The 18,555-nt window shown below is 42.6% G+C and overlaps 1 protein-coding gene and 1 long non-coding RNA gene across 7 annotated transcripts in view; one reads left to right on the top strand and one right to left on the bottom strand.

Moving 5' to 3' along the window:
- The window catches only part of LOC107312793, a 220,231-nt gene that overhangs the window by 119,978 nt on the left and 81,698 nt on the right, over positions 1-18,555 (top strand). The window lies entirely within an intron of this gene.
- The window catches only part of LOC107312792 (vascular endothelial growth factor receptor kdr-like), a 114,469-nt gene that overhangs the window by 59,866 nt on the left and 36,048 nt on the right, over positions 1-18,555 (bottom strand). For all 3 annotated transcript variants that reach the window (XM_015860500.2, XM_032444344.1, XM_032444343.1), the window contains exons 4-9: positions 10,328-10,455; positions 7,032-7,185; positions 5,498-5,634; positions 3,916-4,075; positions 3,206-3,323; positions 1,610-1,785 (exon numbers count right to left, since the gene is read on the bottom strand). In XM_015860500.2, coding sequence (XP_015715986.1) covers positions 1,610-1,785; positions 3,206-3,323; positions 3,916-4,075; positions 5,498-5,634; positions 7,032-7,185; positions 10,328-10,455 — 873 coding nt within the window. The remainder of the gene's footprint in view (positions 1-1,609; positions 1,786-3,205; positions 3,324-3,915; positions 4,076-5,497; positions 5,635-7,031; positions 7,186-10,327; positions 10,456-18,555) is intronic.

Genomic DNA, 18,555 nt, shown 5'->3' with positions numbered 1-18,555 from the left:
TGAAATAAAGGCTGACAATGAGCACCACGCTAGGCAAGCACTGTGTGAGAGCCAGAATAACACATGCCTGTACATACAAGAGAGATGAAAGGCTTGCACTGTACTTACTAGCATGGATGGTTTAATCCTGAAATAGCATCTTGCTCCTACAAACAAGATCTGTTTGTTTTTGATATGCCTATTTGTGGAATGGCTGCTCTTTGACTAAACATTCTCTTTCGCACGCAAACACTAATATTTACCTTGACAAGATAATTTATTATCATTCTTAATTTTCTCTTCCTTTGAATGTTTCTGTTCTCTAACAAGACAGCAAAACCATTGTACGGGTAAACAAACCCAAGGGAATAAATGGCCACAGTTTAACACATTCCTGCCCATCGCTGAGCTACAGCAGCTGACCATGAGCATGTTCCTAGCTCTCTACAGTCCTATATCACACATTAGCTTAAGGGTTGTTTGAGTTGGTGTAAGCACTTAGCGTTTTCAGTAGGCAAAGTGTGCTCAAGTAACAAGTTCTTCATTTGTTACACATTATTCCTTTGTGAAAGGTGAAATGAGAAAAAAACAAATGCTGGAAGTTACATAGTGCAACAGCACGTAAGTAATTCAAGACAGGACAATTGAGAATATTTTTAGGTGTAAATAGGAGAAAGAGAAAAGAATTCACCATAGAAAAGAAAACAAGCCTCCATCAACCAGTTCACCTATCTCACTGCCTGAGCAAACCTTGGGAAATACAAAAGAAAGCAGAGTTAACATGCTGAACTCTGTTGGGCCTCATGATTCTGTCTCTGTTCCGGAGTTCACTGCATTAAAAGAGGCAGTAGATGTGCAAAGAGACAATGAGCTCTGTCTTCCATCATCCCAGCAAGGGAGACTAATAAATGTGATTCCAATATCTATATTCCCTCCCTGACAAGTAAACCAGCCACACTTCACTCAGTTTTCTTTGGATCCTCCTGAAAATGAGCCTATCTCTCAAATGCTCCCAGCAGATAAATGACAACACAAAAATACAGAATACAGACTTCGTATTTCTCTTAGCAGGATGATGGAGAGACATGAAAGACAAGAACAGCTCATCTGGTTCCTTCCTCCAGCACATTTGGGACTCTTCCTATCCCAACAGGATGTTCCCCAGTGCTTTGCCCAAGCTAGTTTCTAATCTCAAGGGATAAAACTTCCACCACTTCTCTTGGGAAACTGTGCCCCTGGCTCCAGATCTTGCTCCAAGATATCCTCCCAAACTCCTATTGAAAGGCTGTTCACTTTCAAGCCATTTCCGTGTCCGTCTGCAGACACTGTCCCAACAAAAAGATACTCTGATCTATTTCTGAGGTGCTGTAGATTGGTGAAAAGTACTTTTAGATGACCTGGTTTCAGCCTAACTCCTCTTTGCAGATCTCCATTCTATTCCTTCTATTCAGCATGTGTTGACATGAGACAGATCATTGGTGTTTCCTAAATAAGGTGGTATTCTATGCATAGTGCTCTATGAGCTCATTTCGGGTAAATGTGGGACCTCCTTCCCACTGACTGAAAGTACAGCCTCACACAGAAAAAGAGAAAGAACACAGTAGTATCATTACAAACATCAGGTCCTTACCTGTCACTACCAGCTGCATGGTGAGGTTCTTGTACAGGCCATGTTTTGCATTGCTCAAGACGATGGTGTAGTTCCCAGCATGTTTTGGTCTCACATCTCTTATGCCCAGCCTGTACTTTGCTGGGTCTGGCTCGTAGCAAGTTTGGTTATCCTTGATCAGTTTGCCATCCTTGTACCTGTTGCAAAAGTCCCAGCAACGCTCATCATTTGCACACTTGGCTGTTAGCCCTCAGAAAGCCTGACAGGTACCCAAATGAGAGTTGTTAATGCTGTTTCCTTCAGAAACAGCAATGGAGACAGATCTGGAATCCCTGCTTGAACTGGGATTCTATTCCCTTGCCCTTTCACACTAAGATTCATTAGTATCTGCAGTGCTATAGGAAAAAGATATTTCAATGAATCTGAGTTACCAGTGCTTCTTGTATGCTCAACTATTATCAGAAATGCAAATGGTGGTGCCCCTAAATTGCTGTGGACTGCAAGCATCAGATTGCACATGAAATACTAAGTGCAATAAATGACAGGTTAGACAAAATTTGTATCATCAGTTTTAAAACAGGATATTAATTAATCATAATTGTTTTTCAGCATGCATGAATGATCCTTGACTATTTATGAAAAAGCTAGTCTGTGTTAGGGAGAGTTTAGAGTCAACAGTCAGGTCAGTGAGGAATTTACAGCCCTGAACCATCATTAACAGTGGGTTGGGCGAGGCTCCATGACCTTCTCCTGCTCACTGCTAACCCGCAGTTGGGTTATGAATATGAAATAGGGCAGACGTTGCCACACACAGAGCTTCAGACTTAGTGGAAGGAGAAGCTGGGGTACATGTCCTGCTGTCTGAGCATGCTGAAAGCCTCCTCTGCAGTCATTCAAACTGTGCTGAAAGACCTCCAACGTCAACATCTGCTGCATATGGGGAAGGAGGCTCTGGTGGTCCCAGCTGCCATAGAGCCACTACATGCTGAGCCCTGGGAACAAAGCCTGGCAGGGGAAAGGGGGTGCTCCCTCTCTAACTCCCTTGAAGGTTTCCATCTCCTAAAAAACAGAGGCAATTAAGAGTAGCTCTTGGCATGCAGAGTTCAGTGATTTGACTGATACTGGACAATTTATTGTTAGTTTTCTGCTAGGAAAATACATTAAACACATCCCTGAGCAACACCTTTTGCTGGCTGCCAGGACACCCTGAGCAGCACTCAGCTGGCTGCTGAGCCCACAGCTTTCTGCTGTGCCCTGCATCCCTGCAGACTAGCCACCACTAAAGCTAATAAACTGGCAGCCCTTTCCCCACAGATTTCTACTGCTCCAAACAGTTCTGTGTCTAGTGTAAACAAAACCCCTATTTTCTCCTGTAGGTACCTTTTTGTTTGCATGACTTGAGGGGAAAAATAGCATGGGAAAGAGGTACGGCTTGCCACCTCTACAGAGCACACAGCAGCACAGAAAGAAGAAGCAACTCCTTGGGTGAGCTGTGGGGCCATAGCTGCAAGTGCTCCCAATTTCTACCTGCTGTCAGTGAAGCAACAGTGAAAATCTGCTCCAGACAGGACCCTTAACGAGGCCATATCTGCTTTTGCTCCAGGTGATGGTACTCACCAGGTAACAGTTGGGCGAGGAAAGGCATCCACCTTTGCAGACAGTTTCAGTGACTTGTGTCCTGATGTGATCTCATAGTAAAGCCCTTTCTTGTGTGACACCTCAAGGAAAGGTTTGTCTTGAAAGAGAAACAAAGAGGAAGACAAGGAATGGCAGATTTGCCATAGTGCAGTGCTCATATCTTTACACAGTGCTGTGCCTATCCTTGATCTTTTGCAGTTGCAGATGTGCAGAAGCTGGAAACAACTGAATGAACAACAGCCTGGTAGAGCGATTTGGCTGCACAGGTCTGGCACAGTCACTGAATTACAACTCCATGTGAAGGACCTTTTATTTAATGCAGAGAATTAGCAGCTGCTGTGCCCCTGGTGCAGCATGTCTAAGTGCTGGGGTATTCTGTCCTGTGAATGCCAGCCAGATGTTCCAGGGCATCAGCCATCTCTCTCAGAGCTGCCTTTTCTAAGTAGCGCAACCCCAGTTCATCCATACCTTCATATATAACAGTCTTGAGCTCTGTGATGTTTTCTTTGGAAACATCATTCTGGATGCTGACTCTCTTATAGAATTATTATAGATTACTAATGGCTGCTTTAACTAGTTGTCATCCTTCCAAATGACATCTAGGTATCAGCAGATTTAGCAATGTGGCATTATCCTTTTTGTGTAACAGTCTTGGTTCTTGGGTGTTATGGTTTAGCTGCAGAACTTACCATACACTGTAACGGTGACGTTAGCTTCCAGCCTCGTTACATTGAATGTTTTGCATATGTACAGGCCTCCATCTTCCATGGTGACATTTTCAATTGTCAGGCTGCTGCCAACCTTGTACACGGGTCCACTCTGATCCATTGTTCTCCTGGGGTAAGGGTGCTGGAAGTCAGCAAAAAAAGAGGTCAGAAAGCAGCATAATTGGGATTGCTTTGTTTTCCCTTTCAAGGTCTGCCAGTTAAGAAAAGCAGTGATTCGTATAAAATTACCATATCTCCCCATCATGGAAGTAAATATTATAGAAGGCAAATCAGCAGGAAGAGCTCTTGTGTGAGCTCTAATTATCAGGTCTAATGAGAAAGAAACAGCGTAACTATGGCACATCTCTGCTGAAACCTGGGTGTGCAGGTAAGTAATAAGACACTGCAAAGATCAGCCCTATTCATGGTCCACATCCCAGGGATCTCACTGTAAAACTGCCATCATCTTCTGTAGGGTCACTGCTGTGCCTTTTTGTTTCAGGGTCACCGACAGTTTTCTTGTCTTAGAAAGAAAGCCTATTTTCCAAAGAATAACAGATATATTATGACAGCCAAATGCCAATGCAAATTCCCAAAGAAAGCATTTTATTATTCTGATAGGATTTTTGATCCCAGATATTTGGTCAAGAAATTTTGCATTTATAATGTTAGAAATCTTAGGAGGTCTCATGAAGAAGCAACTCTCTTCCATCATGTGGGTATCAAGAAACAAAATTCAGTAACACTGGAATTTAGAAGCTTGCACTATGAACTATTTTTTCTGTAGTTTCTTCCCAGAAACAAAATCAAACATTCTTTTGTTAAGTAAACAAAATAAGTCCAAAAATAATCGAATTTTAGGGGGCATATTTTACACCGTTCCAAGAGGCTCAGATGCTCCTTTGAAATGTATATTTTGCAGAATTAAAATAGAAAGCAATCATTTTAATTCTGAACATCAAATAGAACTATGAATACTGTACTGGATAAACGAACTGATCTGGAAATCACCCCTTCTCTCTGGTTTTCTTTAGGAGAACTAGAAGGTTTCAGTACATCGAAGTGTCACATGTTCTACGTCAAATTCAGCATTCCTGTACTGCATTCCACAGAAGGCTCAAGAGCCTACCTTCAGAATTTAAACTTTATTATTTAGTGAGGTCTGAGCAGACACAATTGGCTTTTGTTTCATTTTTCCCTACTTAGTAAGGGCCAAGATGGGTGAGCAGATTGACAGCTTGCACCCTTCATGACTGCCCTTGAGACATGAGCTGGGAAGAGGCCACAGGTAACACAACAGAAATTTGTTCCAAGAAGAAAGATATTCTGCTGGCTTGTCTCACAAGCATATATTTAGCATGAGATTTGCAGTTTCATTTACAGGCTCAAGAGAGTAGATACATTTTAGATTCATTCAAAGTAAAAAGACAATCAGTTGCAGGCATAGAAATGGTTGGCTGTATTTCAGAACAGCTAGTAGTCAGTGCGCTCAGCACCACGAACAGATCTTTCTTTGGGGTAGGAGACTGCATCAAAGCAGAATCCTGAATTTTCATCAACTCACTCTCCCATTAGGACACGTCCATATGAATTCAATGCGCCCGTTGATGAAGGTTTCTGCTTTGCATTCCAAAAAGAGAGTTTCTCCAACCAGCAGTTTTTTGGGAGTTGCTTTCAGAGCCAGGTTCTGCACTCTGCCCTCTGAAAGGATAATAGCAAAGGTATAACCACATGGCACTCTAGGCATAATTGACATTTAAGATAGATAGTAACCACACTCTGAATGCCCCTCCAGCATCTGCCCCTTTCAGTTTATAAAGCACTTCACCTTCTTCTGTAATTTCTATGGAAACTTTTGGAAACACCCACACAAAGCCAGGTCAGTTGTATAAATGCCTGAACATCAGCTGATCAAACTGGTCAGATGTGGACACACTCATTTATAAATTATTTTTCTTGCTTTTGCCATATTTGGCTCCAGCCCTCGAACCCCAAACATTCCAATATTATTCTTGTACTTAAGAAAGAAAAAAAGATTCATAAGTGCCTCAACATTTTCATTTCTCCTGCTCTCTGATGGCCAGGCACCTCTCCTTTTTGAATGGGACCACCAAATCTCAGTCTTTTGTATTTACTGATGTCTTAAATGCAGCAAATCTGAAAAAGCCTGCCTCAAGGCCATGTCTCTTAGTCTACGGTGCAGCACAGTAGATACAATTCTGTCCACTAATAAATTACAGAGAAAGGTCTTGCTGGTGTGCTTTGGGGCTAGATAAGGATGTCCTCATGTTTTTGGTTTTTTTTTTTTTAGCTTTGCATTCACGATTTTAGTAATAAATAATTACTACTCCAGCAATGAAAGAATAATAGAAAGAGAGAGATTTACAGGGTCTTTATTTGGCTGCCACACAAATTCACTGTTATTTAAAGCTGAGTGCTAATTGCATAGAGGGATGCCATAATCTAATGGGAATGAAGTCACAATCTCTCCTCATGAAATACAATGTATGAAGAAAGAAAGAGATTGCATTGAAAAGAAAGGAAAAATAAATTAGAAGTGAATTTTAATTAATCTCCAGCATTCCAAAATTTAATGATTGGTAGCTGCAAATTTGGATATAAATTCTGAGCTGAAGGTCAGCTACAAAATACAAGGGAAAGGACATAGTAAATCACCATGAGAAACAGCATAAAAAAGCAAATACATGAATATGTTAATGAGATTTTTATACCATGATCTTCTGTGTTTAATGACCAGAAGCAAAAATCTAATGTTTGGCTTATTCTAAATTGGCATTTGTTTTAATGTAAATACTGCTCTATCCAAGCAAACAAAGCCTTAATGAGCTTTGAATAAAATGTTCCTGTTCTGTACCACCTCAGCACCTGGCAATTGGAGTGGATCGGGCAAGTTCTATTGAATAGGAAAACAAGGGGAAGAATTAGTTTGCTTTAAGTGTTGCAGTTTGGATGTGCTGCAGATACATAACAATTAGATATATCAAATATTCCTAGGGCTAGCCAGTAAATAATAGCCAGGGGCTTAGCAATGAAGCTGAAATATTATGGTGGTTCCTCGGCAAGCAGCAGTCACTCACCCAGTTTCTGTACAAGGTAATAGGATGTGAACACACTTCCATTGATGTTTGCAGTGCATGTAAGTACTCCAGAATAAGCATGAGAGGGGATGACAAATCCTCTTTTTGGGTCCCACAGCATCTTCTTGAAATTTATCTCTACAGGATGAGGATACTGAAAGAGAGCAGGCAATAGGAGGTGACTGAGACATTCTTTTTCTCTTCAGGTCATAGAGCCAAGCAGCCAAAGCTGTTCCTCTTTACGGTCTAGGGAGGTATTTGACCTTTCAGAGTGGTTGGTGGTCTCATTTCACATACATCTCAGGCAACAGCAACATGTACAAATAGGAAAGTCCTCTCTGAGGTACAACTGTTTGAAATCCAAAACTTGGACATAGTAACTGGATTTCTTGATTCAGTAGCCTAAAACCTCTCAGACCTTATGCAAGACATAGTGCCATCCATTTTAAATCTGGTTTCTCTCATCTCTTTACTGGAAGTAATTTGCCTGTCTTATGGAAGCTTTGCAGTGTAACCTTTATGGAACTGCCTAGGAACAAAATTTTGCCTTGTGTAATGCTACATGTGTGTACCATGCATTTGTCTCAAAATACTTTAAAATAAGCATCAAGTTAGACCTCTAAAAATCTACACCATGCTCTGATTCTATGATTAACACAGTAGCATAGGCATTAGTTGTCCTAGATTCAGAACTATTCGTATTGTTCTGTGATTCTTGAAAAAATGAATCATAATGTTGCTCTTCATCATTTTGTTATGCAACACACAATTTATTCTTCTGCCCCCAAACAAATGGTAGTCTTGTATTAGCAGTGTGGTTTAAATTGGATTCAGTTTAAATAACACTCCTGTTCTGGTGAAATTTCAGCTCCAGGCTTTGAGAGCTGATGCTCATATCTCTCCTGGGAACACACTGCTGATTGGGCTGGCACTGCTTTATGTCTTTTATTATTAAGTACTCTACGCAGAACAAAGACCACGGAAGTAAGAGTTTGGGCAGAGATTGGCGGCAATGCTTTGGGATGGCAGGCACAGCTTTCTTTTGGAGCAGCGGTTCTTTCCTGACAGTCATAGGAAACATGGATTTTGGGAAAATGCTTTCAAAGTAATTGAGCTGTGCAGAGCCATTAGGAAAATTCAGGAAAAGCTACAGAATGAGATCTGAGACCCGGGGCTTAATCGTGCTTTAACACCCATGAAGGTCAAAGCTGTAAGTGGCAAATGCACACTGAGCCAGATCAGTGACTAAACAGATCTGACAGGACTGAAAATGCATTTTTGCCCAGAATTAAAATCATGTTAAGCAAAACTAAAAGTTCAAGTCTTGTGTCTTAGCACGTGTTTCTTAATAACAGGGACGATCTGTAGAGTTAGCTGGGATCTGTTTGGTATTAGTGAGTGGTACCTTTCCCCATACATATTTAAAGGCCAGAGAGTGCAATGATTTTAAAGTATAATGGTAACATAAGGAACTTAATTTACGGTGGGAAAAGTACATTTTCTACAAGAATAATAAAATGTGATAAAGATGAATTTCATGGTTTGGCAGCTCTGCGAGTTTGACAGTGAAAGGAAGGGGAAAGAAAAAATAACCCTACTCAGGAGGCCCTTTTCAACACTACACACATATTAAACATCTCCATAGAATATTCAAAAATATATATTTAAACAACCAAACAAAAAACGTCAGTGCTGCTTGAAGGAAATCACAGCGGTTTTCCTCCCTTTGAAGTTCACTGTCTATAGGAGATTAAATTTGGAAGCAGAGGATGTTCTAAATTTGTCGGCTAGCCTTGCTCACCTCTTGGTCCTGCAGACGTACCTCCTCCCCACTCCACCCCTCTTCCCCTGCGCATGGGAAGCCGCCACCTCGGCTCCACGCGGGGCCGTCGGATCCCCAGACGGGTTGTGCTGGAGGTGACTTTCTGGCTGCTGGAGCTGGCACAGGGCTCCCGAGAGCATTCCTGTGGGAGCAGCACTCAGCATCCCCATCCCTCCCTGCACTCTGCTGCTCCCCATCACAGGGGAAGACTCTTTGGGGGACAATTTTCTCTGCAATTCAACAGGGAGATTTCAGTGGAGATCTCATTTCTCCAGCAGCTTGCCTCAAGGTAAAGGACTTCAGACTGTGTTTGAAGAAATTACCAGGGGAGAGTTTAGCTGGCACACAAGAGAGCTGGGCTGCCTATAAATAAGGGGATAAATCAGGAAGCTCCAAGGCCCTGTTTAGGCCCATGTGATTCTATTCTAGCAACAAATTTGATTGAAGTAGGCTCACATAAGATGGGGATGTTTCATTTTTATAGCCAAGGAGAAGGTGATAACAGTTATCCAGGCTCAAGTGATAAGCTATAAATGGAGAGCAGCCTTATCCCCCCACTTTTAATCCCTACTGTCAAAACTTAAAAATAGAGATCTGCAAAAGCAATAAGGCTTGCGCTGTCCCTGTTCACGTCTGCTGGAAATCTGCCATTGGTATCTGCAGGAGCTGGATCTCTGTATCAGGCCTCTGTGTTCCGTGTGCTGGCTCTTAGGAGGAGACACCCAACACCCAGGAGAGGCAGAGCCCCTTGGACCCTCTGCCAGGCATCACGTATCTGTGTGTCTTGTTGGCCCACCACCTTCAGCAACACAGCCTCACATCTCACAACCTTTCCAGAACAGACCATGGAAAAGGAGCAGCAGCAGAGGCAGCAGGGCAATGGAGAGACACATCATCTTCTGCGTAAAAGGCAGGACTGGAACTAGGATACCCACTTTTTGTTCCTTATTCTGTGATAGGCATATTTCTGAAGTGATTCTGAAGCCCTTTAACTGAGCAATTACACCCCTATTGACTGAAGAAGCCCAGTACCCTAAGTTTCTATTTTTATTCCACAGATCATTCCGCAGCCTTGACATTCAGGTGTGGCTGTTGCTCAAGGAAGCAGTAACCACTTATTTCCAAGATCAAAACTTGGTTTTAAGTCAAGTTTTTAAAGTTAAGTTCAAGCAGAAATGCAGAACAGTACTGAGAAGTTCACGATATAAAAGTGATAAGCTTTAGTGGAGGAACATCAAACCATGAGATGTGAAGAACATCTGAAAAACTTGGGATTAATACCTAATCCCACCAACAGCCTTATGCACAGTTCACTATTAATACACTGCAAGAGCAGTGCTTCCATATGATTACGACCTTTTCTATTTCCTTCTGAAACGTACCTAGCTTCATCAACTTTATTTTCCACATTTACCCACTGTAACAGCAGTGCAGATCTCTGAACTGTCTGAATTTCTCCAAACCAGCCACTCACCTGGAAAAGTTTGGGTCTGATATCTGGAGAAGTAACCCGGCAGGGAATAACAACTGTCTTCTTAGCCTCTAGAATGTAGATGATTTTGGGATGTTCCGGGTGGAACTCCACAAATGGATTTCTGTAGTCTGCAGAGAGAAGAACACTGATTTGCAGAACCATTCCTTTGCCGACCATAGCCCACTGTTACATGTGACAGGACATCCAGTGACATCTTGCTTGTTTTCAAATGACAAAGTCATCTGGGGACTATAGTCGATTACCAAGAAATAGAATATCCTATTTTTAACCTTATTTAGCTAGTTTGTAGCATAATCACATATATATAAAAAAATCCTTTTCCTACCTATTCCCCGCCTGAAAACATGCAGTTAAAGTACATGTACTGCTCCACAATTCTCTATGATACATGGGATAGTCCTTTCCTTGATGCTCTGAACTTTTTTCACAGCTGCTGTTACACTGTAGCACATCAGAATTCCACAGCAATTAAGTGTTACCATGGAGGTACAGCTTAATGCAGAAGTAACTTGGTCACACCTTTAGGGAACTGTAGGATTTTCTACAGATTTGCCACAATAAATCAGACAGGTTATACATATATCATAGAAATCAATAAGAATCAGAGGTAGTGTAATTTAATAAAGCTTCTGAGTCGTATTGATTTTTCACTGTATGGATACAGTGATGGTCATCAAAAGATTAAAAGAATGTGAGACCCTAAAGCTGTCAAGATTTTTCTAAAAAGCATTCTTCGACTTGATATCCTATGGTATAATGTTTCAGATCCCATTCAGCTAATCCAAAGCCAACTACAGCATGCAATGTAGGCAACCAGCCATTTTGCTTTGGATTATGCTGTTGACAAGAGAGTATATGGATGCTGTACAGTAACCTCAGCCTGCTTATCCTTGGCCTAGGATCTGCCTCTGTATGCTTACTGCATTCCTGAATGAGCCTTGCGTCCTCCTACTGTCTTTCCTCTCTAATTCCTGATGTAATATTGAGGGATTTTTATAGAGAAAAAAATAATAATTACTAATTGCTTGGAGGATTTTGTGGCTCCTTGTGTCCCCTTTTTGTAGGACACTGGTCTGAGCATCTTCAATAAATGCTGCTCACTGACCAGATTCCTCTTGAACACAAAAAGCAAAGCCACAGCCTGTGTTTAGGAGTCTGAGCTGTGTGCTTGTCTTGCTTTAGCACCACTGTTCCAGTCCAACTGACCCCTGCCCCTTTGCCTAAGTGCATTCTCTCATTCTGTTGGCAAACAGAATTTTGCTTCAAATCAAGGGGGATCCATTGACTGTTTAAAACAAGTGATCACTCTTTAAGCAGCAGGGAGCAGTTGTATTCTGTGCTGAACAACCTGGCACTAAATAGAAGGTAAAGTGCTCAAGTAAGTTGCAAGGAACAAATGCACTGCATAGAAGTGTTACAGCTATGTTATGGCTGCCAGTTTACACCATTTCACTTAAGTGCATGAAATTAAGTTTTCATGGTGAGTGACTTATAGTCTTTGAAAAGTGAATGTCTGTCACTCGCTGGGCAGCACATCCCTCTTCACATCATCTCTCAGCTCTGGGAGTTTTGATCTCCTGATAGAAATTGGTGCTGCTTATTGGTGACCTGTAGAGTAGTTTGAACTAGATTGTGAGGTTTGGATTTGCTTTTCCATTCCAGAATACAACTCCACTGACAAAGGAAAACAGAAGTGGTTTATCTCACTCACTTTGTCTTTGTTACTCCATGACTGTTAACTTGTCTGGAAATAGGTCATTCATTTGGAGATATCAGCGTTCATTTCTTTGCTAATGACAACAGTCCTTGCTTAAGGAATGCTATGGAAATGTGTGAGTGCCTCACTTGGAATCAATCTCAAAGAACAAACTGGTTGTGGAACTGAAGTTCATGCTCTCCACAGCCCAGAACAGTTTTCCTCACAAAAACATGAAGCTTGAAAAGTAAGGATGGAAACAGGATAGTGGGACTGTCCACTTTATACTTCTGATAGCTTCATTTTAGCTGAGAACTGGAAATAGTGTTCTTAGCAGATGGAGTGTACCGTGTGCTTCAGTCGTGATGAAATCAGATGGTGGTACAGCTTATCAGAAAGGTCAAAACGTGACAGGGCTGTTTTACAAAAGGACTTGGATTGCTGTGCAGGTACAAGAGCTGCGTGATTAGCTTGGGGAGCTGTGACAAGGGGCCAGCAGGGGCCCTGCAGAGCTCTTGTTGCACGCTTTCTGATCTGAAGGAGAGGCAGTGAAACTGAAGGCAAAGATCAGAAATCAAGATGAAGTATCTATAATTTCCAGCAATGTCTTTTCATCTCAGCTTCTATTCCACACTATTCGTATTTTTTTCTGACTGCATCAATCTATTAAAAACACGTACTGTGGAGGAAAGGCACTGTAAGAAACATTATGAGAGATACTAATTAGAATGAAAAATAGACCTCTGATCTTCCCACATTTAGGAAGTTTCAGAAACACATCTGAACTTTTTGGCTAGGCAGGCGCTGGATCTAATCAAGCCTCCAGCTGAGAAACCTGATCTCATGTCCTCAGCTTTGTAGCTTGTTCCAACCCCTAAAACTAATATGAAATATTTACACCCAGTACAGTTTGTCTACTGCAGTTTCCCAAACAGGTCAACTACGTTCTTATATTGAGTTACATTGCAAACATGTGTTTAATGTTTGTGTGTGAACATTAGTGCTGCTTAATGCCTCTGCGGTCTTGCTCTCAAGCTAACCCATACTTGGAATATATAAAATGTGATGATACATTCACAGGCAAATTTAAAGCTTATGCAAAATAGTGAGAGGCCCTTCTACTTCCAAGAAGACCCTGTCCTTGGATTACTTGCTGTAGGAAAAGGCTGAGAAAGTAGATTTGCATTTCCAGTGAACAGTGAGAGTGCAAAAAAGTGTTATGGGAAGCACATTCATATCTATTTCTGCTCTTGGGAGTAAAAAGAGGACAACTGCTGTGCCCTGTGACAGAGGGATGAGACAAGAAAATAGACCAAAAGGAGACTTGCTGTGAAAAAGGAGCTTTTTAGTGTTAAGCTATTCACAAATCTGGATCAAATTTGGTCTAATTGCTTCAGCTGAATTTTATAATAGTTGTGCCAGTATTTTTAGAAGGAATTTCACTGTTTGTTTAGAAACTGAAAGTTTAAAAAGTTTAAAAAACCAGTTCTTTAAAACAAAAAGCAATGTTTGTTTAAAAAGCAAAATATCAAAAGAAGGTAGCTAAGCAAAAGACTTAAATAATCCTAAACCATACGAAAACACTGAATTATGCAATAATTGAAGCACTTCAGTCAAAACATAACACAATTTCTCTAAAGTATTTCCTCTCCATGGAAAACAAACCATTACTTAACCCCGTTCTCCTCCATCATTTCTCCCCACCTCCAAGACTGATGTCTGCCAAATTTTCAGCATCACAACAGAACTAAAAATAATCCAACTATTTCAATTGTAAATGGAACAGATACTCATCGTGACACTGCTAAATGACTGAAGAACATCTCAGAGGGAAGCACAAATTCACAGTGTGTATCACATAAAGCTATATTTTATTCCTAACTGACTTATAATGGTTGAACTGACGTACGGCTGCTTTGCCATATGTCTAGACAGTTGCTAGAATTACACTATCCCAGAGCATAAGCTACAGTCTGAACTGAAAGGCAAAATATATACATCGGCCTTTCACATCAATATTTAAAATCTAGATAGTGCTTTAAAATCTCTTGGCAAGTCACAGCAACAAAAAGCAGCTTCTGGGTTATAGGGATCCAGCCTCATAAGGACCAGTGCACAGAGCAGCAGACCTGTGTGTCCTGTAGTTTGCATGTGCTTCATTCCAGCTGCTCTAACAGCCACGCAAGCAGAGTCAGGCCAGCTCCTCTTGCTTTGGGCAGGAGAGGCTTTGGACAGGAGTGTTTCCCAGGCAGCTGGGCTGCTCATTTAACAGATAAGCAAATATAAAGTGGCTCAGCTTGGGATCTTAACAAAACGACAAAGAATAAATACTGAATAGGGAACGAATCAGGTGCTAGCTGATACTTCCACAGTTTGCTCAGACAAAAAACAGAATCCATCATGAAACTCTTACACAGCTCAGATTGACTGGCATGGAAAAATGATCTGCTGGACACTGGGAAATCACTGCCAGCTTTACAAACACGTTCCTCACCATCAGTTAATCAGCAGGCAGTTTACTCACTGTAAAAAAAGCCTCACAGAGACAGAACTTCTTGAAACAAAAGGGACATGGTCGCACTCCTTCAAAAATGATAACCTGGGCCTCAAGGAAGATCTCAGGCTCCAGATGGTGGAAGTCAATTGCACTCAACTGTCACAACTGGGAGAGCTGTGTCATGGAAAATGCAGGTGCCGTCTTGCAATGCACGGCTTGGAACTCTTGCTCCAGCACTGAGCTCCAGGAAAAAAATTCTTAGCAAAGAAACACTGTATGAAAATAGCTTGGCACATCTGTTCCTCCTGAGATGGGAAGGTAATATGCCCTATGAATCTTACCCATAAGAAAACACCCATAAATTCCCACAGGACAGTTAAGAAGAATAATTTACTGCAAGCTGCAAAGCTCATTATACGTGAAGAAAGACAAGAGCTGCAGCATGTGAGCGACTTATCGAGAGGGAGAGGCCCCTTCCTCTGGCCCCAGGCTGGCTGGCCGGCCCTGCAGGTCAGCAGAGGTTTGCAGGAAACTGCATCCAGGCTGGGTGCTGCTGCTCGCCCAGCATGGTTTGGGGGGAACATGTAACAAACTGAGGGAAGCCAGGACAGCGGGGGGAGGGGACCGGCCGAAAATCAAGCACACTAAGCACAAAGCAACTCAAAGGTCAAGTGCTTACAAGAACATTGTTTTCCTTCAGGAAGAGAAGCCCTTCATGCTTAAATTCTCTTTCTGCCCAGGACACGATTAATTGCTGCTGGAGATGAGTCCCCTCTAACTCAGCCACTTGGGCGATGCACAACTTGCTCCCCAGACTCTGCAGGAACTGCAATGCACCCCTACACTCAGTGTGCTGTGCGCTCAGGCTCCTTCCTTCCCTGCATGACATCACCCGCATCCTCCCAAGACACGTGCGCAGGACCCTGTACAGGGTGTTGGGTGCTTTTCATTTCTGCTCATGTTTCGTACATCGTGAAGACAAATTGTCTCATGATATTTGTATCACACTTAAACCCGTGGAGATAACATCACCTCTCCCTTCAGCTACCATCCATCAGCTCACAGATGGCACACTCTAAGTGGCCTTTGAGGACAGTCATGCGCTGCTGTTCACTTGTTTCAAATTCCCAAACATGCTCTCAAGTTTCAGCTGGAAGGCACCTACAAAGATCACTCAGTCCAGTCCTCAGAGCACACACACTGCTTCTCTCTTCGTTCCTGCTGAAAATATTGTGAAGGTATACGCCCTCCCCATTTCTATTCTTCCTTCAGTTGTATCTTACAAGAACAGATAAGCTGGAAAGTCTGAGTGATCAGTTTCTCAGGTCCTTCGGTTCATTTTTGTTACATAAACCCCATCAGTTTTTTTCTTCTTCAAGGCCAAGAACACTCAGGACGTTCATAATCGTTATCAGTTAAGTGACACTTTGGTCATGGAATTTTGGAAAGCATTACAAGAAAAGCGCCTGGCTTGCTGTATTCCTCCTGGTAGCCTATCAAAGCTTAGAGGTGCAGAGGTAACATCTAGAAAGTCACTTGTTTTGAAACTGGATCTTTGAAAATAAAGGACTTCTCAGTTTGGCAGGCAAATGAATAGAATTGGTGGTAGAATGTTTAGATTAAACAGAAAGCACAATATTTTATCTTTGGGCAAAAAAAAAGATAATTTTTAATCAGTAATTAGTGATCACTGGGTAGAAAACCAATGGGAAGGAAGAAGTGGGGAAAATGTGTTTGTGATTTTGTCTGTCAGGTTTTTGTTTAGGAATTCTGTATCAGTTTAATGGAGGGGACAGTTACCTCTTGCTGTTGGAAGTCAAGTGCTGTCACTGACAGCATGCCAGAACACAATGCTGCTTGCTCAGCATCGTATCTTGAAAGGCTCCTCCACTTGGAAGTGGAGGACTGAAGTTTAGGATATGGCTTGAAGACACTGAATGTCTTCATTGAGAACTGAATGCAGCTCATTTTTCCCCTGTATTCAGTCCTTTATCCAGACCTTTCTATTTGAGGAACAGCACAGAGAGCCCTGCACACTGACGTAGCCTATATTCCCACACCATGTGGCCCTGAATATGGAGCCAGACCCTTCCACCAGTCTGAGACACAGCCAGCTTATCTGCTGGGATGCACGCTGAGCAGATGAACACCATGTGCCTGTCTCAGCTAGCTGAGTGTCTGGCAGCACGTGTGGCTGTCTTGATGCCTCCAGTGTGAAAGGAGGAAGAAACGTGACTCCAGCACTGATAATATCTTCTGGAGAGCAAGCCAAAGCCCAAGTCAGGGCTGCTTCTCACATTCACATTATCTCTGTGAACTGTCAAGAGAATTAAGGAGGCAGAAATCAGCTTTGAAGAATGTCAGATGAAAAATACAGTCACATGAAGGGTGCTTTCATGCATTTCCATCCTCTTTAGGTTCTTCTCATCAAGGAATTATGAAGGAGATGGAGCTTCACATCTCTGGGCTGTGGCATTTGATAAAGAAGGGGCTGTGGCTGATGTTACACTCAGCCTTGATGCAACACTTGTCCCACCTGCCCTCTTTGTTCTCTGCAGCAGCATAGAGAGATCATATCCTTCCCTGTGATGTCTTGCTGCCAGAGCTGATGAGCAGTGAGATGCATGCTCTGACATGACAAGCTGCTTGGATCCATCCTTCTTTTTCCTCCAAACTGGTTATAAGCCAAAAGGAGCTAATGGGAAAGACTGTGTGAATTTAAGCAGAAATACAGCAAGAAGTGAAAAGTTTTCCGTCACCTGTGGACTTTACTCCCTCAGCCCTGCCATGTACCTTAGCTCACAGCGTCACTGCCATGTGAACCACCAGTAGCTGTCTAGGCCTAAGTAGGAAGCCAGTGTTACAATGTTCACCAATGGCCATGCTCAAAGATTGAACCACACCAGACATGAGTGGGTTATTCAGCCCCAGGGTGCTCATACCCTGTGTGGCAGCCAGCACAGATGAACTGGGCTTGTATATACTGCTTGGTGCCTGTGCCAGTCATCAGAGGAGGTGGGACTCACTGGTTTTGGAGTAGTCTGTTGAGCACCAGCCCTATCATGGCCCTAATTAAAGAACAGAGTAGGATCTCTGCCTTGCACAAAGAGGAATCAAGAATGTCTGCTGCTGACCTCCTGTTCCCATGTCTTAATGTCCCCTAATGTTCTAGCAAAGCACGACCACCGGTGTGTGTGGACAGGAATCAAAGCACAGCACGGAAACTTGGATGAAGTTCTCTAGACAATATTTTGCAAGATGTGACTGGCTCCAATTACCACTGTAATCAGGATGCACAATTTGCTGATGGAAGGGAGCAAAAAAAAACCAACAGAGCCCATTCTCCTTCCTACTCCTCAAGCTGAGCAGTACAGAGAAGTACAGCAAACTCCATGCTGCTACATGGGGCTGAGGGCTGCGAGGAAATCACCACCAAAGCCAAGGTAGAACTGGGCTGGTGCAGGGCACTTCCAGCTGACACCCTGGGGACCATCCGCTATTTGTTGACAGTATTTCAAATAGGAGAGCTGCAGAGCCTTCCCCTCAGAGCTGCACTGAAATTAGACGAGCAGTTAAAAACTTCCTGATTATTATTACTTCATCCCCAAACTACATCATATTTTCAATGAGGAGATGGGAGACAGGAGAAGGGGGTTGTCTGTGTTTTAATTACAATCCTTGGGACTTGCAGCTGCAGCGGGAAGCAGAAAAGACCTTGAGAACAATGATTCAGGATTAAGGTCCTGAGCACTCCCCCCATGCAGACTGGCAGTGCAGCTGAAACAGTGCTGACCACTGCCTTTGGTCCCCATGGGCTGCCTGGTGTGTGGGGGTCATGGCCCAAGAGCACCGGGGAGAGCTGCTGCATGCCAGATTCTGGCAGAGCTTAGAAGCTCCACCAGGGAGGCTGTAAAAACAGAAGCAAGCACAGGAAATAATAGCCAGTAAGCTGGGCTTCCGATACAATCATGTTCTCATTTTGGTGTCAAGCAGCAGGCCAGGAATGAAGGGAAA

This window comes from Coturnix japonica, chromosome 4 (genome assembly GCF_001577835.2).
Source record: "Coturnix japonica isolate 7356 chromosome 4, Coturnix japonica 2.1, whole genome shotgun sequence".
Taxonomy (NCBI): Eukaryota; Metazoa; Chordata; class Aves; order Galliformes; family Phasianidae; genus Coturnix; species Coturnix japonica.
The sequence above is the reverse complement of the archived record's forward strand: the minus strand, read 5'-3'. Positions and strand labels throughout refer to the sequence as shown.